General features: G+C 38.3%; 1 protein-coding gene across 1 annotated transcript in view; it reads left to right on the top strand.

Annotated features, from left to right (window-relative positions):
• The window catches only part of TRIM36 (tripartite motif containing 36), a 321,254-nt gene extending 300,011 nt beyond the window's left edge, over positions 1 to 21,243 (top strand). Inside the window, exons 11-12 of the mRNA XM_073802412.1 lie at positions 13,705 to 13,738; positions 21,124 to 21,243. Coding sequence (XP_073658513.1) covers positions 13,705 to 13,738; position 21,124 — 35 coding nt within the window. The 3' untranslated portion in view covers positions 21,125 to 21,243. The remainder of the gene's footprint in view (positions 1 to 13,704; positions 13,739 to 21,123) is intronic.
• The last annotated feature ends 484 nt before the right edge of the window (positions 21,244 to 21,727 follow it).

The raw sequence follows: 21,727 nt of genomic DNA, 5'->3' as shown, positions 1-21,727 counted from the left end.
GATTTTATTCTAGTTCATTTGTTTCCACAAGAACACTTCATAGCCAGGGCTATGTGCTTTGTGTTGTGTCCCATTGTGAGACACACACAGTCTCTGGTTTTCTCACTTCTAAGGATGCTAAGATTGATCATTGGTTCATGTGGTAACACCTAGTCCCTCCATTTTCATGTTCCCCATTCTTTTATCTAATGCCTCTGTCCATTGGTGACTGTTGCAAGGGATTGCACAATGGTGCTTTTCTAGTTCTGTTTTTCCTTTCATGTCAATTACCTTCAATTCTTCAGTAAAGAATAACTTTTCTGTTGTTGAACATACTATACGGTTCCCCTAATGTATAAGTTCTTCCAGGAAAGGTGGAATAAACGTTTAATTCTTTAATTGCCAATAATTGCTCCTTCAGCCCTCAGAACTGTTTGCTGCTAACAATTTCCCTGCAGAACCCACAGCTGGCTGTCAGGCAAAGTAAGTGACCAATCTCTCTTTGTCTGGTAGACCTGGCCTGTGAGCCCTTGATTAGAACCTAGCATGGGGTTCCTGATCCTAGCAGATTGAGCCCAGCCCTCTCTGAAAAGGTTTCTGAAATTATGCCCCAAGTCAGATTGCAAAACTGAGGGGGTTTGGAGATTGCTCAGCCAGTGATGTAGGGTTCGTTTTCAAGGTTTCTGATGAACATGCTATGTGAAGTGTTAAAGTCTGTGTCACATCCCTTCACAGTACTTACACAGCTTGAAACCACAGATGTGCTTATCATTTGATTGATATTCTTTCTCACTAGACTGTAATGTCAGAGGACAGACCAGGTGTGTTTGGCCACCCAGTATAAGAAGCTAGAACTTTTCTGGTTTTAAGAGATAGAAGTTCAGCTCAAACTACAATTGGCCCTTGAACAAAATGGGGGGTACGGGTAGGTGTGCCAACCCTCCACGTAGTCGCAAATCCATGTATAAATTTGTATTCATTCCTGAAAAAAAAACCTGCTTGGAAGTGGACCGGTGCAGCTCAAACCTGTGTTGTTAAAGGGTTGATTTAATGTGTAACACGAGGAGAAATTATTTGGAGAGCTATGAGGGTAGCTCACTGGGCTGAAGGACAAGTTACAGAATGTTCAGCTGCTCTTAGAATTTCAAGCAGTTCAGTTGGACTTGAATGTCTTCAACACTCTCTGTCTCTTTTCTTTTTACCTGTGATTGACAGCTTTGTTCTCTCAAATGCTTCCATGTGGTGGTGGCCATGGTAACAAGCTGCACAAGGAGTTGTGTCCTTTTAACATCAGGGCTCTTGATTGATCTATCTGGAGACATGCTCATCTCTAGACCAGTTATTACCACCAGGGGAAGTGGGTGCTCTGGTTGGCCTACTTTGGGTCAAGTGTCCGGCTCTGTATTCATGAGGGGGGAGAACAGTGATAGTTTCCATCATTCTAGATGATCAGAGTAGAAGTGAAGCAGTTCCCCATAGAAACAGGAGGGTGCTCTTAAGCAAAGAATGGAAGATGTGTACTGTGTAGGCAAAAATAGATGTTACTATACATTTGTATCTCCAGCATCCAAAAAAGTAAATATTGCATTTAGCAAAATTTTGTGGAAGACTCAGTAGAATCAAAGAAGGCTGATAGCTTTCATGTAATGCATTAGGTATGTAGAATCTATTTTGACACAACATACTCCGTAAAATCACGAAGATTTTTATTTGCTCTGTGGATTATCTGATCCACAAAACATTTTACTTAAAATTGCTGTTTTAATTTTTCTTTAAAAAACACTTTGCTCTAGCCTTCACAAATTCTCAAAAGTAATGTTGAACTCTCAAAGTTAATCTTTTATAATGACATAAATAATTTCTCTAGTACTAAAAATAGCGAGTCATCAGGACCTACAAATTTCAACATATCTCAGCATGTATTCAAGTGCTGGATCCTTTCATGTTGGTTATGGTACCTGCCACTATTCTGTGCTTCAACGTGAGAGCTGATATACATGAAGACTCAGCCAAATAAAATTTGGTTTCAAATTTGTTCATCAAGTGATTTTTTTAAATTCCAACAAATAGATATTTTTCATTTTTTTCTGGGACAATGAAAGATCACAAAGTTTTCATCATCATTGTTTTCTGATCCTGTGTATAACTCAGTGCCAACTGAGAATTATGACTCCCTGCTACCCACTGCTTCAACTTGACCTAAGTTTATCTAATGAGGAATCATGACCCTAAATTCATTCTTCATGTGTGAATTCATTCAGATCACTTAAAATTATAGGACTCTCTAGGAAGAAAACAGCACATATTATCAGTGGCAGAAAAGTATAACATTCTTCTTTTGTTTCCTAAGTTAATGAAATCTTTGAGCAACTGGATGCAATCCTTTTTTTTTCCTATTAGTAAATGTATCATAAAATATTTCATATAAAAGTTGGGGCCTGTTTGCCTTGAATAATTATTCAACTTTTAAATTGGACTCCTTACAATCATCATAAAAATATGAATTTGGAATTATGTAAAAAATTAAGTAAATACTCAAATGTCTTTAACATTTCATTCCCTTAACTCTTTTTGATATCTATCGTCAAAGGGAATTTCACATTTAAAAGGTAACCAAGTGTTGAATTTATTATCCCCCCTCTCTCCCATTATGGTAAATGTAAATCAAGTTGATGATGAAATCTGCAGTAATGTTGTTTTGATGGCTTTAGATGCAGGAGAATTTGGAAGCCAATATGCAGTTCATTTAACTTGTGCCCAAGCCATCTGTTTATCTGCATCACTCAGCCAGCCAGCTTGCTTCTTTGCTCCTAGAGTCTACAGAGCTGATTAACCTGGATGAAGATTCCTGGCAGCCTCAATTCACTTCCTGAATCTTCCACACCATCCAGAATTCCCTGGTGGAGCCTGGCAGGATATTTGGAAAGGCAAAGAGGCTCTTTTGGCCTGAGATGTAGTGTAGATATAAATGTCAGCTGCTGAACCATTGCTGGGGAGAATGACTTCAGGGTTCAAGGCTTGTTAGAAATAAATTTCGAGTTACCAGCCAACTATAATATAGAATCACCAAGAAGGGGAATATTTTGGTCTTGATCATCTCATTTCTTTGTTTTATAGCAATAAGAATAGTGTAGTTCAACTAAGTTTAATGTGCCAAGAAATTATTTATCAAAGTCACTTGGAGGATAAGACAGATGACTCTGTTTTACCTTCCATCCCAACCTATATTAGAAATGACCTGGCACTAGAAGTCTTATTCCTTTGGATGGTGGAGGCTGTGCTTTTTAATATCCCCTGGGATATAACTGTATTAAGATCCATTATAGGGGATCAGCCGGGGCAGCAGTGATATTTGGCCTGAGTGACTTCGAATCTTCTCTAAGCGAAGCACAGAGTATTTGGCCATTAATTTGTACCATGAATATGAGTCAGGGACCTGGCCTGCCTTTCTCCCTCATGACTGTGGTTTTAGTCATCTTGTCCATTTGACCTCTGGACTGTGCAACTGCCAGGAGCTGTCCAGTTGTCCAAATCAGAAGCAAGGAGGAGTGTGAAAGCCGATGATAGAATACAGGCCTGTAAATCAGAGAAGAAAAGTCCCTTATTGCCAACAGCCCTTAGGCAGCGGAAACTTGTCTTGCCGTGCTGTCACGCTGCTGCTAAGCGTCCAACCACAGGGCACACCCACCCATCACTGGGTCATCAGTCAGAATAATTCATGGCAATTGTATATTGCCTTGTGTACAGTCCAACAGCATTTAAAAACAAATTTGGCTTATTTCTTCTTCAATGGCAAGCATGGAGAAAATAGTTTTCTGATGAAATTACCAGTATGAAAAAGAAGGAAGACAAAAAAAGGCAGGTCTAAGAGTACTGTATATCAAGACAAGGGGGTGGTTTTATGATAAAAGCCCAATCACTTAGTGAGGATGAAGGCATCCCATCAGACGTGATCAGGCCCCTCCCTCAGACTAAATTGTGTACAGTTCATTGACATTCCTCGGCACCACTGCCCTGGACTGAGCCTTCTCAAAATTTTGAAGTCAGTCGTGTGTGTTTTCGGTGCCTCCCAGCTTCCCTTGTTTAGCCCCATGTCTGTCTGCATGATCCCTCTCATGGCCACCCAGAGCCCTCCCACCACAGTGCCCCTCAGAGCCTTGCTCCCTTGGGTTGCTGTTTTTACTGCAGTGCGGCCGTCCCTCAGTCCCCCCTCAGTCCTATGCTTTGTTCTAAAAGCACTGCTGAAACTGTGCAACTAAGTACCCAAGAACTGGTGAAGTGTTAGGGATAAAGGTCTACTGATCTATGTGCCTTTTACAGAGGACCCCGGGATGTCACTGGTATTGACTCTATGAAAGAGCACATAAATGGTGGGATATCCCGCTTTTCACCCTTCGCCAGTCCAAGATAATTAGTCCCAAGTTTTGACGTTGGAGCTTGTTAACTATATTCCTTGCTCCTAAAAGTGTGGTCCACTGACCAGTGGCATTGACATCACCTGGGAATTTATTAGAAATGAAGAATCTCAAGCCCTATCCCAGACCTACTGAATCAGAATCTGCTTTTTTACCAAGAGCCCCAGGTAATGATTTTTCATATTAATATTTGAAAAAAAATTGATCTATTCCATACCAGGTTTCAGTGAAAATAAGTGGTGTGTTGTGTCAGGCTTCTGATGAAAATAGAAAAGAAGTATCCTGACATAGGTAAGGGTGAAAAGCTTGGTATGGAACAGTTGGTCTCAAAATTCCTCATGTGTAAGAGTCAGCTGGAAGGTTTATTAAAACATGGGTTACTAGGACCCACCCTCAGAGTTTCTGATTTAGGTCTAGGGGGAGCCTGAGAATTTGCATTAATAAAAAGTTCCCAGTTGATACTGATCCTGCTAGTCCACGGATTACACTTTAAGAACCAGTGACATATAGTGATGCATATAGTGATACAATGGAAACAATCTATGCTGGTTGAGGCCCTGGACAGGAGCTTTGTGGCAGGAACTCTGGTAGGTCCTTGTACATAAATCAAGAACACTCCATTTAGCAGCTTTAGATCAGAGTTTTAGGGCAATCTTTACCATTGCCGGTCCTGGTGACTTAGTACAGGTCACACTGCCTCTCTTGACTTCTGCTTCTGTACCTGACAAAATAAAGAGCAGCTTAGATGCTCTATATCATACCCACCATTTCTAAAATTCTATGCTATGTAATTTTTTTGGTGACTCCTTGAGACCTAAGTCAGAGAAGTAATTCTAAGTAGAGGATCTCAGATCCAGGAGATGGAAAGGAGCATGAACCATGATGAGAGTTAGTTGGGGATTATTTGAGACAATCAAAAATTATTTCTCTCAAAGTTGGCCAACATTGTGCCTGCAGGTGGACCTAGACACACATTTCCTAACAATTCATTACCCCTGGAATTCTTTCTTTACTGGGGAATTGGAAAAAATCAAAGTCTAACTTTTCAGCAGTATGAAATATCTTGGAACCAAAGGATAGAGAGGTCTCAATATATTTGGAACCCAATCAGATAGTTTCAATTTTTTGGATTTCTACCATATGGGAAAAATATATTTCTCAGTAAATACACAGCTCTAGTTAACAAATTACTGCACTGTTTTCATAGATTAGGTGTTAATATTTAGGAATAAGTACACTCAGGGATTTGGTCTTTCTGTAGGTATGTCTGGGAGTATCAAAATCTGAATCTGTGTTCTAATGAAATTTTACTTCTGTTGTGTAAGTAAATGCATCAGCTATCATGTGTGATGGTAGAGTCTGATCATTGGTGTCAAGGCTCATACATGTTGAAGTACCTTCACCATGTCAACCTGAAATATATTACCAGTTCTCTTGTTAAGGAGATACACCTTCAGAGGAAGGAGACCTCAAGGGTCAGGTTAAACATCCAGATATCAGAGCTGGGGGTAGAGGTGGGCAGTGTTCTAGCAGAATATGCTGAGAAGCAAGCAGAGAGCTATGGATTTGTCATAAGGAAAGTTAAGAGTCATCACAGGTGATGCCTCAAGCATAAGGAACAACAACGAGAAACAAAAAAAAAAAATGTGGAGTCCGTGGTTGTTGAATAGTTTGTAGGAACATACTGACACTTGGGTTTCTGATAACTGCCTCTAGTATATGAGCCTTGAATTCGCTTTCTTTTCCCCTTCTTCGCAGTGCAGTTTCATATGTGAAAGAATTTCTCTGTAGAGGGCTTTAAAAAAACTAACTAAAAATATCCTAGAACATGAGAAGATCCTTCAAGTTTCCGAGGTTTATTTTATATTTTAAAACATAAATTAAAAAGCATTGAAGACCTGATCAAACCCAAGATAAGACATGAGTTCTGACAGTTGCCACTTCTGCAGTGTGTAGGGAAGTAGGAGTGTGTAATCAAATAGAATAAGTAGCTAGGATGATCCCACATAGGTCCTGGGCGTTAACACTTGTGCCTTGCTTCTAGGCCCTCTTGCCAAAACCCTATTGCTTTACTTCTCTACTAAAATAACAATCCTCTGTCCTACTTTTTTGTTATTATATTTTTTTTATTCGTAGGAAATTTTCTCACTTCATGGCATCGTCTAAAAGCTTTATTTACGCTTGTTTTAGCTACTGTGTATCTAAGTGAATTATAGTGAAAGCTGCCTTATCTAATACCTGGCAATCCTGTGGAAATCAGCATTTTGAATGTTAATCTATTAACACAAATTCTTTTGGAATAAAGTGGTCAGAGCGTGGTGCGGTTGGTGGTGTAAAGTTTAGAGGAAACAGGATGTTTTAGTCTGTCACAAAACGTCTACAGATAATGTTAGTGTCATTGGGCTTTCTGTTCATTTAATACTGAACAATGAAAAGGTGACAGCCTGGTACAATATACACGGCCTCATAGGTGTCTATCTATATTTTTACTAATTGGACAAGCATGCCAAATACATAAAGATTTTATAAAAGTAATTCATGCGTGTTTTGGGAAATTTGGAACAAGCAGAATATATAAAAATGTAGAAAAAGATTTAATCATGACCCCACAACTCAGAGGGCACCATTCATTTGTTCAGTGTAAATCATTTATAATATATTAAAAACTTCTATAACCTGTTTTGCTGTTTCTTCATGGATTTGTTTAATCCTTGCTACAGTGAGGGTGTAATGATATGGCAGCAATCTTGCCCTGTGGATTATTTAAAAAGTAATAACTTTTCTTGACCCCATATTCAGGATTGCCATTGGTAACCTGCACCTCCTTCTTCAAGTGAACTCCTCTCTTGGCCCCTTGGACCTTATTCTCCCTTTCGATCCCCTCTTCTCTGTATTCTCCACTAACTGTTTTTTGTTTTTTTTTTTTGGATGTTGGGGTAGGAGTTTATTAATTAATTTATTTAATTTTGCTGTGTTGGGTCTTCATTTCTGTGCGAAGGCTTTCTCTAATTGTGGCAAGCGGGGGCCACTCTTCATCGCGGTGCGCAGGCCCCTCACTATTGCGGCCTCTCTTCTTGCGGAGCACAGGCTCCGGACGTACAGGCTCAGTAGTTGTGGCTCACGGGCCTAGTTGCTCCACCGCATGTGGGATCTTCCCAGACCAGGGCTCGAACCCATGTGCCCTGCATTAGCAGGCAGATTCTCAACCATGCGCCACCAGGGAAGCCCTCCACTAACTCTTCAACCTCCACTTTGTGCTTCTTTTTTAAAAAAAAAATTTAATTAATTAATTTGTTTTTGGCTGCATTGGGTCTTTGTTGCTGCACACAGGCTTTTCTCTAGTTGCAGCGAGCAGGGGCTACTCTTCGTTGTGGTGTGGGCTTCTCATTGCGGTGGCTTCTCTTGTTGTGGAGCACGGGCTCTAGGCACCTGGGCTTCAGTAGTTGTGGCATGTGGGCTCAGTAGTTGTGGCTCATGGGCTCCAGAGCACAGGATCAGTATTTGTGGTGCATGGGCTTACTTGTTCTGCAGCATGTGGGATCTTCCCAGACCAGGGCTCGAACCCGTGTCCCCTGCATTGGCAGGCAGATTCTTAACCACTGCACCACCAGGGAAGTCCCCACTTTGTGCTTCTTGATGACCGCTTCCCAGGCTCAGTTTTCAGCCCTCTGCTTCCTGCATTCTTCACCTAGGTGATAACATCCTTTCTCCTGGTTTCAGCCATCACCGCTGTGGGCTGGGTTCTAAATTTGTGTATCCAGCCAAGACCCACTTGTGCATCTTTGCCACAGGCACTTACCAGGCATCCTTTTGCATGCAGCCCTGGATCGGGCACTGAGTGTGGAGTGGCTAGGAGATAGGCAAAGTCCATTCTCTCAGAGTTGTATTCTAGAAGGAGTAGACAGACAATACACAAAGAAACAAATAAACCTATAATTTAGGATGGTGCCAGATGTTTGTGAAGATTAATAAAGCAGAGTGATCTGAGAAAGAGTGATGGGGGTAGCCAATATTATTTTGATAACGTGGGCTTGAAAATCTCTCTAGAAAGGTGAGGTTTGAGCTGACACTTCAAACAAGAAGAGTCTGACCATGTGAAAATTTTGGAGACACTCATTCAGATAAAAGAAAACAAAAGGACAAGTGCACAGGTCCTAAATGGAAAAGGCCTTCATATGCTCAGAGAATCAAAAGATCAGTTACAGAGTTAAGAGCAAAAAGACTTAATTCCAATTGCAGTAATTTCTATGACAGAGAGGTATGGAATACTATGGGAACATCAACAGGGGAACCTCATCTTAATAATGTATGTAAAACTTTTACAATATCAGTATAGTATGTTATTTTATAGCAGTATTTTTAATGTTTACATCTGTATTCCATTTTATGATTATACCACAATTTTTAACCAAGAGTCTTGTAAAAAATTGAATTCCACAGAATCATTTTTTTAATTACAGGAATTCCCAGTGTCTCAAAAGAAAATTATAACCACAAGGCGAGCATATATAAGAAAGCAGCATAAAGATGCTGGCAGCAAACCAATGTGGGTGGGAAATCACCAGCAAGGGGAACTCTGCTCCTCCTCTGGTAGTTCTGTAATTGTTTCAGGAGTGTTATTCCTGTTCCTAAACCATACTGTAAGATTATTTTTTTAAATAAACTTATTTTAGAATAATTTTAGATTTATAGAAAAGTTGCAAAGATAGTACAGAGAGTTCCCATCTACCCTCACCCAGCTTTCCCTATTGTTAACATCTTATGTAACCATGGTAGATTTGTCAAAACTCAGAAACTAACGTTTGTATGCTACTATTAACTAAATTCCAGACTTCATTAGGATTTCACTAGTGTTTCCACTAATACCCTTTTTCTATTCTAGGATCCAGTCCAGGAGACCACATTGTACTGAATAATCTCCTTAGTCTCTTTCCTTGTTTTTCACCATCTAGACAATTTTGGGAAGTACTGGTCAGATATTTTGTAAATGTTTCTCAGTTTGGGTTTGTTTGATTGTTTTTTTTTTCTTCTCATGATTAGACAGGGATTATGGGTTTGGGGAAGAATACCACAGAAGTGAAGTACCCTTTTTTTCACATCCTATTGAGAATACATGGTATCAACCTGCCTTATCACTGGCAACGTTAAACTTGATAGCCTAGCCAAGGTGGGGTTTACCAGGTTTTCCACTGTAAAGTTACCTTTCCTTCCTGTTTCCATTCTCTAGTCATCAGAAGCAGGTCACTAAGTCCATCACACACTGAGTGAGGGTTGGGAGGAGTAAAGGTGGGGTGCATAAGTAGAAGGGTTAGGAAGGGTGAGGTCTGTCTCCTTAACAGTGTTATCTGCATAAATATTTTAGACTTCTTCTGAAGGAAAGATTTCTGTTTTTCCTTCTATATTTATTAATCATATATTTATATTAGTGGGAACTTGTCATATTTATTTTATACTTTGGCTTATAATCTATTACTCTATTATTAATTTTTCTAGTCACAATGTTCCAGCTTTGGCCATTGGGAGATCTTTCAGATTGGCTCCTTTGGCCCTTTGATAATCCCTTATCCTTTTGCATTTTGATAATCTCTCATCCTTTCTTACTGTTTGCTCCATGTTCATCTTGTGTTTTCTCTGCCCCGTACCCAGAATCAGTCTTTTCTTTAAGGATCCCGAATTCCTTTTATAAGAAAATCATATTTAGAATCCAGGACCTGAGCAACCACCAGTCTTTTGATGATTTTCAATCTTAGTTTATAACATTGTTGCTCTAAATATCCCTTGAGCTAACTCTTTGCTCATATCTGTGATTATTCCTTATTATAAATGTCTAGAGGTGAAATTGTTGGGTTAAAGGGAATATTAATATTTTAAAGCTTTCAAAATATTGTCAAGTTGTATTATAGAAAGATTTTATCCATTTATACGACGATGAGTGGTATAGATTTCTAGTTTTGGGTTTTGAACACCCAACCTACTTTATTTCCCTACCAAGTGAGCTCATCTTCATTGCCAACACACTAGTCTAAGTCATACTCACCTCTCGCCTGCATCTCTGCAATGGACTTGTAACTAGTCTCCTCCTCTGCTCCCACTGTCTCCATCCTTTAGAGAAAAGTCAGAACAATGTTTTGAAAAAAAAAAAAAAGAGAGACAATGTTGTGCTCTTGCTTTAAAACCTTCCACGAGTGTTCAATGTACAAATAATAAAGCATAAAATCTTTGATGAGGACATAGGGCCATGGGTTTGTCTGGGTCCTGTTTACCTCTCTGGTGTCTTCCTGGGCCTTTGTCCCGCTCACTCAATAAGTACGTTGGGAAAGCATTTGCCTTCTTTATGTTTGCCCAGTATGCCAAACTGTTTCCTGCTTCATGGCTTTTACATAAATTCTCCCCACTGCCTAGAAATCTTTCCACCACCCCCTAAATAGTAAACTTCTAGTAATTCTTCAGGTCTCAATTTAAAATCTCAAGTTCTTGATTCCTACTATAATTCTACCTGAAAATACTTTCATAGTTTCCTATACATTATTTAAAAGCATTTCTCACAGACTCTAATTATAATTATATAATTATTTCGTATCCACCTCTCCAGTAGATTTTAAACCCATGAGAGCAGGAATGGTGTTCATGTTAATCAGCATCTAGCAGAACTCCCGGCACTTAGTAGGAACTCAGTAATTATTTGTTGAATGAATGTGCGACTCATGTCTTGAATTCACTCAGTGAAACACACTCCAGGAAAACATCTGCATTAAATAAGGTGCTATAAAATTTTATTCATATTTAGAAGATTATTAATTGATGTATATGAGAAGTGAAATGGGTCTGTCTATTCCCCAAGTAGAACATGATTTGATTTAGAGAAAAAAATCTTATTTTCTTCATGTAAGGATTAGAGCGTTTATAACACCTCTGGTTTACATTGTCAGTGTAGCCTTCAGAAAGATACCCATTCACATTTAGCATTCTATGAGAGTATGCATTTTCCTACAGTTTTTCTGTGGCAGACTGTATCTTCTGAGAATGGCCACAACAAAATCTCCCCTCTCATACGGTCTTTGTACAATATGACTTTGATATTCCTCCCATTGAAAGATGGGGTTTGTTTCCTCCTGGTGAATCTGGGCAGGTTTGTGACTTCAGTGGATTTGATACTATGTGAATCTGGAGGCTGGGTCACAAAGGTGATAAGCTTCCACCTGCTTCCCTTTGTACCCTTGTCTTTGGAGGCCTGGGACACCACTGTGTAATAAAGGTGAGGGCTACATGCCAGGCCACATGGAGAGGAGACAGGGGGGTGTTCTGGCCCATAGCCCCAGATGAGTTCCTAGGTGACAGCCAGCATCAACAACCAGCCACGAGTGAAGACACCTCCAAGTGACTCCTGCCACCCCGCTGTCCAGTCATCTCCAGTTCCTGAGTCTTGTTATCTGAGGCCACAGATATCACAGAGCAGAAACAAACTGCCCCACTGTGCCTTTTCTGAATCCCTGACCCACAGAATCTCTAAACAGAATTAAATTGTTTTAAGTTGCCAAATTTGGGGGCAATTTATTTTCCAGCAGTAGGAACTGGAAGAAACTTCAGGATTATGACTTTCAATTTTTCTTACCTTAGTCTGAGAATAAAAACCTAGTATTTAGACTTATATTCCTTTCAGTACTTGGAAGATTGAATAAGTATTAACCAGTTGTATCTCTTTTCCTATTATCCTTTTCCTGTTTTTCATAGTCTTCTTTTGGATCTGTAAGACTTCTTTGTGTATCAAGGATATCAAACTTCCTTTCTGTTATGTGTTCCAAATATTTTGCTGTTACCTTGTTACCTGTGTTTATTCTTCTTTTTTCAAAAATTAATTTATTTATTTTTGGCTGCATTGGGTCTTCGTTGCTGTGCGTGGGCTTCCTCTGGCTGTGGCAAGCAGGGGCTACTCTTTGTTGCGGTGCACGGGCTTCTCATTTCCATGGCTTCTCTTGTTGTGGAGCATGGGCCCTAAGCACGCGGGCTTCAGTAGTTGTGGCACATGGGCTTAGTTGCTCTGGGGCATGTGGGATCTTCCTGGACCAGGGCTCGAACCTGTGTCCCCTGCATTGGCAGGTGGATTCTTAACCACTGCGCCAACAGGGAAGTCCTTGTGTTTATTCTTTAAAGTGAGACTTGTATATTTTTTCGATGTTCTTCCTAGTGAACTCATGACTGTTGAGTCATTGTCTCTTTAATCCCAAGCCACTTATGTTTAATTTCTTCTTCCATGTTGAAGGGTGCAGTGTTCCCTCAGCTAAGAAAACGATCCCCATAACACTTCTATTTTTTTCTTTCATATAATTGACATACAGCACCGTACAAGTTTAAGGTATATAGTATAATGATTGTCTTACCTACCTCATGAAATGATTACCACAGTAGGCTTAGTGAACATCCATAATCTCATATAGATACAAGATTAAAGAAATAGGAAGAAAATTTTTCCTTGTGATTAGAACTCTTAGATTTACTCTCTTGACAACTTTCATGTATTGTAAATATAACATACACAAGTATTAATTACATTTATCATGTTGTACATTATATCCTTAGTACTTATTTATCTTATAACTGGAAGTTTGACCTTTTGACTGCCCTTCTCCAATTCCCCCTATACATCCTCCACATCCCTGCCTCTGGTAACTACAAATCTGATCTCTTTTTCTGAGTTTGTTTGTTTTTGAATGTAATTGACTTACAACACTATTTTAGTTCCTATTATACAACATAGTGACTGCATATTTCTATATATTTCAAAATGATCACCATGATCTAGTTATGCTATGTCACCATACAGAAAAGATATTATGTAGTCCTATATACCTCAACTATACATTTCATACCTGTGACTCATTTATTTTGCAACTGGAAGTTTGTACCTCTTAATCTCCCTCACCTATTTCTCCCCTGACCCCTCTCCCCTCTGGCAAACCCCTGTTTGTTCCCTGTATCTATAACTCTGTTTATGTTTTTTATGTTTGTTCATTTGTTTTACTTTTTAGATTCTATGTACAAGTGAAATCATATGGTATGTCTTTCTCTGTCTGACTTATTTCACTTGGCATGATACCTTCTAGGTTCACCCCTGTTGTTGCAATGGAAAGATTTCATTCTATTTATATGGTTGAGTAACATTCCATTGTACGTATATAGACCACAGCTTTTTTAACCATTCACCTATTGATGTGTACTCATGTTGCTTCCGTATCTTGGCTATTGTAAATAATGTTGCTATGAACATAGGGGTGCATGTATATTTACAAGTTAATGTGTTTGTTTTCTTCAGGTAAATACCTGGAGTGGTACTGCTGGATCATATGGTAGGTCTATTTTTAATTTTTTGAGGAATCACCATACTTTCTTCAACACTAGCTGCACCAGTTTACATTCCCACCAACAGTGCACAAGCAGTCCCCTTCCTCTACATCCTTGCTAACGTTTGTTATTTGTTGATTTTTTGATAATAGCCATTCTGACAGGTGTGAAGTGGTACCTCATTGTGGTTTTGATTTGCATTTCCCTAATGATTAGTGCTGTAGAGCATTTCTCATGTGCATGTTGACTATCTGTATGTCTTCTTTGAAAAAATGTCTATTCAGAACCTTTGCCCATTTTTTAATTGGGTTTTTTTTTATGTTGAGTTGAATGAGTTCTTTGTATATTTGGTATGTTAACCCCTTATCAGATATATTGTTTGCAAATATCTTCTCCAGTTCAGCAGGTATCCTTTCATTTTGTTGATAGCTTCCTTCATCATGCAAAAGCTTTTTAGTTTGATATAGTCCCATTTGTTTATTTTTGCTTTTGTGTCCCTTGCCCAAAGAGACATATCCAAAAACGTATTACGAAGACTGACATCAAAGAGCATACTGCGTATTTCTTCTAGAAGTTTTGTGGTTTCAGATCTTATACTTAAGTCTTTAATCCATTTTGAATTTATTTTTGTGCATGGCATGAGAGTAGTCCAGTTTGATTCTTTTGCATGTAGCTGTCCAGTTTTCCAAACACCATTTGTTGAAGAGGCTCATTGTGTATTTCTCATTGTGTATTCTTGCCTCCTTTGTCATAAATAAATTGCCCATATAAATTTGGGTTTATTTCTGGGCTCTCTATTCCATTGATATTTGTATCTGTTTTTGTGCCTATACTATATTGTTTTGATGAATGTAGCTTTGTAATAGTTTGAAATCAGGGAGCATGATACTTTGTTGTTTCTTCTCAAGATTGTTTTGGCTGTTTGGAATCATTTGTATTTTATACAAATTTTGAAATTTTTCTAGTTCTGTGAGAAAAGCCAGTGATATTTTGATAGGGGTTGCATTGAACATGTAGATTGCCTTGGATAATATCGTAATTTTACCAGTGTCTCTTCTTCCAATCCATGATCACAGTATATCTTTCTATCTATTTGTGTCATCTTCATTTGCTTTCATCAGTGTCTTACAGTTTTATGAGTACTGGTCTTTTACCTCCTTAGATAGATTTATCCCTAGGTATTTTATTCTTTTTGATGTGATGGTAAAAGGGATTATTTCCTTAAATTCTCTTTCTGATAGTTCATTGTAGTATATAGAAATGCAACAGATTCCTGTATATTAATTTTGTACCCTGCAACTTTACCAAATTCTTTGATTAACTCTAGTAGTTTTTTTGATGTTGTCTTGAAGATTTTCTAATGTATAGTTATCATGTTATCTGCAAACATTGATAGTTTACTTCTTCCTTTCCAATTTGGATTCCTTTTATCTCTTTTTCTTGTCTAATTGCTATGGCTAGGATTGCCAATAATATGTTGAATAAAGTGGCAAGAGTGGACATCCTCATCTTCTTCCTGATCTTAGAGGAAATGGTTTCAGTTTTTCACCATTGAGTATGATGTTAGCTGTTGGCTACCATATGTGACATTTACTATGTTGCAGTATGTTCCCTCTGTACACACTTTGTTGAGAGTTTTTTTTTTTATCATAAATGGATGTTAAATTTTGTCAAAAGCTTTTCTATATCTATTGAGGTGACTGTCTGATTTTTAATCTTAAATTTATTAATGCGGTGTATCACACTGATTGATTTGCAGATACTGCAACATCCTTTCATCCCTGGGATAAATCCCACTTGATCATAGTGTTATGATCCTTTTAATGTATTGTTGGGCTTGGTTTGCTAATATTTTATTTAGGACTTTTGCATCTATGTTCACCAACAATATTGGCCTGCAATTCTCTTGTTTTGGGGTGATATTTTCATCTGGTTTTGGTATCACTGTGATGCTGACCTAATAGAATGAGTTTGGAAACATTCTTTCTTCTGCAAATTTTTGGAATAGTTTGGAAAGGACAGGTGTTAACTCTTCTCTAAATGTTTGGTAGAATTCACCTGTGCAGCCATCTGGTCCTGGACTTTTGTTTGTTGATAGTATTTTTATTACTGATTCAATTTCATTACTGGTAATGAGTTTGTTCATATTATCTATTTCTTCCTGATTAAGTCTTGGGAGATTGTACATTTCTAGGAATTTGTCTTTTTTGTCTGTGTTGTCCATTTTACAGGTACATAATTGTTCATAGTAAACTCTTAGGATCCATTGTGTTTCTGTGGTGTCAATTATAACTTCCCCTTTTTCATTTCTGATTTTATCGATTTGAGCCCTCTCTCTTTTTTTTTGATGAGTTTGGCTAAAGATTTATCAATTTTATCTTTTCAAAGAACCAGTTTTTAGTTTCATTGGTTTTTATTTATTTATATTTTTGGGTCTGTATTTCATTTATTTCTGCTCTGGTACTTATTATTGAATTGACCAAAAAGTTTGTTTGGGTTTTTCCATACTATCTTACCCTGAACGAACTTTTTGGCCAATGTAATATTTCTTTCCTTCTTCTAATTGGTTTTGTTTGTTCTTCTTTTTCTAGCTCTCTTAGGTGAAAAGTTAGGTTGTTTGTTTGAGATTTTTCTTGTTTTCTGAGGTAGGCTTTTATCATAAAAACTTCCCTCTTAGAATTGCTTTCATTGCATCCCATAGATTTTGGATCATTGTGTTTTCATTTCCATTTGTCTCCAGGTATTTTTATTTCTTCTTTTATTTCTTCAGTGATTCATTGGTTGTTTAGTAGCATATTGTTTAGCCTCTGTAAGTTTGTGCTTTTTGCAGTTTTTTCCTTGTAGTTGATTTCTACCCCTGCAGTGTTGTGCTCAGTAGATGCTTGATATGATTTCAGTTTTCTTAAATTTATTGAGATTTGTTTTGTGGCCTAGCCTGTGATCTATCATGGAGAATGTTCTATGTGCACTTCAAAATACTGTGTGTTCTGCTACTTTTGGATGGAATGTTCCATATGTATCTACTAAGTTTGTCTGCTCTAATGTACCATTTAAGGTCAGTGTTTCCTTATTGATTTTCTGTCTGGATGATCTGTCTATTGATGTAAGTGGGGTGTTAAAGTCCCCCACTATTATTGTATTACTGTCAATTTCTCTTTTTATGTCTATTAATATTTGCTTTATGTATTTAGGTGCTCTTATGTTGGGTGCCTATATATTTATAATTGTTATATCTTTTTCTTGGATTGATCCCTTGATTTTTATGTAAGATCCTTCTTTGTCTCCTGTACAGCCTGTTTTAAAATCTGTTTTGTCTGGTATAAGTATTGCAACCCCATCTTTCCTTTGATTTCCATTTGCATGGAATACCTTTATCTATCCTCTCGCTTTTAGTCTGTGTGTCTTTAGATCTAAAGTGAGTCTCTTGTAGGCAGCACATGTAAGGGTCTTGTATCCATTCAGTCACACTGTCTTTTGATTGGAGCATTAGGTCCATTTACATTTAAAGTAATTATTGCCAGGTAATTATTGCCATTTTGTTAATTGTGTTTGTGTTGTTTTTGTAGTTTTTTGTTCTCTTTCCTTGTGATTTGATGACTCTGTTTAGGGTTATGTTTGGATCCCCTTCTCTTTTTGTGTGTATCTACTACAGATTTTTGATTTGTGGTTACCATGAGGTTTATATATAGCAATCTATGTATAAAAGCATGATTATTTTAAGTTGCTGATCAATTAATTACAAACACCTTTTAAAAATCCTGAATTTGTACTCTCTTCCCCCATAATTACTGTTTTTGACATCATATTTTATATCATTTCATTTTGTGTCTCTGAACTACTTATTGTGAATATAGATGATTTTACTATTTTTATCTTTTAACCTTCCTACTAGCTTTATATATGGTTGATTTACTACCTTTACAGTATATTCACCTTTACCAATGTGATTCTTCCTTCTGTAATTTTCATGTTTCCAGTTGTGGCCTTTTCTTTTTTGTTTAAGGAAGTGCCTTTAACATTTCATGTGAAGTTGGTTTGGTGGTGCTCAGGTGTATTAACTTTTGCTTGTCTGTAAAACTTTAGATCTCTCCATCAAATCTGAACAACAGCCTTGCTGGGTAGAGTATTCTTGGTTGTAGATTTTTCCCTTTCATTAATTAAAATTTATTGTGCTTCTCCTGTATGGTCTTCAGAGTTTCTGCTGAAAAGCCAGCTGATAGCCTTATGCAAGTTTCCTTCTATGTAACTTTTTGCTTTATCCTTGCTGCTTTTAATATTCTTTCTTTATTTTTAATTTTTGCCATTTTAATTACAGTGTGTCTTGGTGTGGTCCTCTTTGGGTTGATCCTGTTTGGGACTCTGTACTTTCTGGACCTGGATGTCTATTTCCTTTCCCATGTTAGGGAAGTTTTTACCTATTATGTCTTCAAATATGTTCCTTACCCTTTCTCTCTCTCCTCCTTCTGAGGTGTCTATAATGTGAATGTTAGTACACTTATTATTGTCTAAGAGGTCTCTTACATGATCCTTAAAATTCTTTTTTCTTTTCTTCTGTTCAGCTTGGGTGATTTCCACTACTCTGTCTTCCAGCTCACTGATTTCTTCTTCTTTATCATCTAATCTACCTTTGATTCCTTCTAGTGTATTTTTTCATTACATTTATTATATTCTTCATCTCTTTTTGGTTCTTCTTTATATTTTCTAACTCTGTTAAAAACTTCTAACTTCTTACTGTGTTATACCATCTTCTCCTGAGTTCTTTGAACATCTTTATGATCATTTCCTTGAATACTTTATCAGGTAGATTGCCTGTCTCCATTTCACTTAGTTCTTCTAAGGTTTTATCTTTTTCCTTCCTTTGAAACATGTTCCTCTGTCACCTCATTTTGCCTAATTTACATTTTTATTTCGTTTATCTGGTAGGTTGGTTATGTTTCACACATTTGGAGAAAGGGGCCTTTTGTAGGAGCTCTCCTCTATATCCCTTTGGTACCCCCTTTGGCCACCAGAGCTATATGATTTAGAGGTGAACACTTGTGGGAGGCACAAGTCTTCTGTTGTGGTAGGCTGACCACTGTGGGTGGTCTGGTAGACATGGCTGGCCCCATCTCATTGGTTGCCAGGTCTTGCCTTGTATGAAGGCTAATGACTACTGGTTGGTGGGGATGGGTCATAAGGTTGATGGTTGAGGAGCCTGGGGAATCCTTGGGCTAGTACTGGCTCACTGGTGGGTACAGCTGGGTTTGGGGATGGGTGGTTGTGGGGTTGGGGTTCCTGGATTAAGTGATGGCCTATGGGTGGGTGGATCAGTTCCTGACATGGCTGGCTGTGGGTTCCAAGGTGTCCCAAAACTGGTGCTGGCCCACTGATGAGTGGAGCTGGATCCTGGTGTGATTGGCTTAGGGGTACAAGGTGTCTTGGAGCCGGTGTTGGCCTCCTGGTGGGTGGGGCTGAGACCCAGGTGGTCCTGTGGCTAGTGCTGGCTCACTGGTAGGTGTAGCCAGGTCCCAGAGTCTCTGGGTCCATATCCCTACGGATCCTGGAGTTGGTATTTTGGCCTGCTAGTAGGTGGGGCAGGGGACTAGGGGGTTCTGGGGCTGGTGCCTTCCCACTGTTGTGTGAGGCTGGTCCCATGGCTAGTGTCGGCGCACTGGTGTGTGGCCAGGTGTCCTGGGGATGCTGTGGCCTTCTGGTGTCTTAAGGCAGCCTGGTGGCCAGTAGGTGGGGCTGTGTCCCTGCCCAGCTCATTGCTTGTCCTGAGGGGTCCCAGTTTTGGTGACAGGCTGGTGGATGGGGTTGGGTCCTGGTGCTGATAAGCTACAGGAAAGGATTCCAAAATGGTGCTTGCTAGCAACAGTGTACTTGTGGTAGAATGAGTTCCCCCAATGGCTATCACCAGTGTCTCTGTCCCCAGGATGAGCTCCATTTGCCTCCTGCCTCTGGAGTCTCTACAAGATCAGCAGGTGGACCTGACCCAGGCTTCATTCAAATTATTGCTTCTTCTCCCTACCCCAGAGCATGAGAGATTTTGTTTGTGTGCCCTCTAAGAGTGGAGTCTCTATTTCCCACAGCCTGTGGCTCTCCTAAAAGTAAGCCCCACCTGGCCTTCAAAGACAAGTATTCTGGGGGCTCTTGTTTCTTGTGCAGGACTCCTGGCCTGAGGAGCCTGATGGGAACTGAGATCACTTGCTCCTTGGGGATAACCTCTGCAAGTGCAACTATACTCCATTTGTGGATTGCCTACCTGAGTTATATGTCTTGACTATACTGTGTTTCTACTCCTCCTACCCATCTCCCTGTGGTTATTTCTTTATATCTTTACTTGTAGAAGATCTTGTTGCTAGATTCCAGTCTTTCTCATCAATAGTGACTCTGTAAATCATTGTAATTTTGGTGTACCCATGGTGAGCTCAGGGCCAACTTGGCCTCTCCCCACTTCTAATTTTTCTTAAAACTTTGTTATACTTTGGTTAAACGTATTTTCAACAGTTACATTTTAGTAAAGCTTATAGTTACTTTTAATATTGAGCCTCTTAACAGAAAAGTGATTTAGTGTAATCTTAATAAAGTGTAGGGAAAAAAGACTCAATGATAAATTGATGTAAATCACATACTAATCAGTGTAATGTGGAAATGAAGAACCTTATAGATCAAGGTAAAAATGATTCTTGAAAAATTTAGAAAGGAGATACTAGCAAATTACTGGAGAGAAAACAGTAATTATGAAAATATGTGCTAGCAAAAATTCAGGTGAGGTGTGCTGATGTATTAATTATAAGTGATGAAATGGGGGAAATCCAGGTGTAAGGTAGGTATAAAAATAGAGTAGAAATTTAGAAAAGAAGAAAGGCCAAATATAAAAATGTAGCTAAGGAAGTGACATTTCAAGGCAGTCAATGGGGAATTGAAGTAAGCAATGGGTAGATAAGAAAGGTGCCTGCTTTTGATACATGCTATCTTTAGGCCTAAATTGTAGAATTAAAACCATAGATAAACTCTGGAGATGTATCTTGTGAAAGATATTTAACTAGAAGCATAATGATTAGGGTAGGTAGAAAGACATATATAGTTCAATTCTGGTTTTGAAATTTGAAATTATATTCTATAGTGAATATTGCTAATTAAAGGTTAACAGAATGCCATCTTAAATACCCTATGAATTTATATTCTTAAAATCATGTTCAAGTGAATCTTTTCAAGAAGGATATTTTCTGAGTCTTTGCTGATTTATTTTCAGTTATCATAGGGAAGCAGATATAATTGAGAAGAAACAACATATTCTCTGAATTTAGATAATATTACAGGAAATGTAGGTGGTTAGACCTTCATATTGTAACAGCTAAGTATTTACCCATTTATTTATTGTCATTTTATCCTAACTACAAACAAGATTCTTGGAGGAACAAGCTATGTCAAGAAACCCACAAAGAGACATGTATTATACTCTGAGACAACCAAGTAGCAGCAGCATCAACTGTTACTCAGGAGAAATCCATCCAAAGTGAAAAGGTGATCATCAGTATTTTACTTGCATGATTGGAAAGAAATGTGATTGAAGGTGAGTGTCTATATAATTTTAAAATCCTTCTACATGTAATGCATCATTGTTGATTTCAGAGTGTTTTTGAAAACACTCAAATAGAATAATTTCTATTACGTTTAAGGACTTTAAACATGCATAGTTTTTAGGAACAATGGCCAGAGAATTCTCAATTCTTCCCTTTTTGATAAAGAGCTTCATCTATCAAGCATGGTTTCTTTTAAATAAAAATGTTTTCCCACCACTGTTGCTGGCTCCTAGTGGGTGTGAAGAGGTATCTTGTTGTGTGTTGCTTTGCATTTCCCTGGTGGTGAATGATGTTGAGAATCTTTTCATATGCTTATTGACCGTTTGTATATCTTTGGAGAAATATCCATTCAGATCACTTAAATTTGCATTATTTGTCTTTTTATTATTTATGAGCATTCTTTGTATATCCTAGATACAAGTCAAT

This window comes from Tursiops truncatus, chromosome 3 (assembly GCF_011762595.2).
Source record: "Tursiops truncatus isolate mTurTru1 chromosome 3, mTurTru1.mat.Y, whole genome shotgun sequence".
NCBI classification, from domain to species: Eukaryota; Metazoa; Chordata; class Mammalia; order Artiodactyla; family Delphinidae; genus Tursiops; species Tursiops truncatus.
Note: the sequence above shows the minus strand (reverse complement) of the source record. Positions and strands in the feature narration are given on the sequence as shown.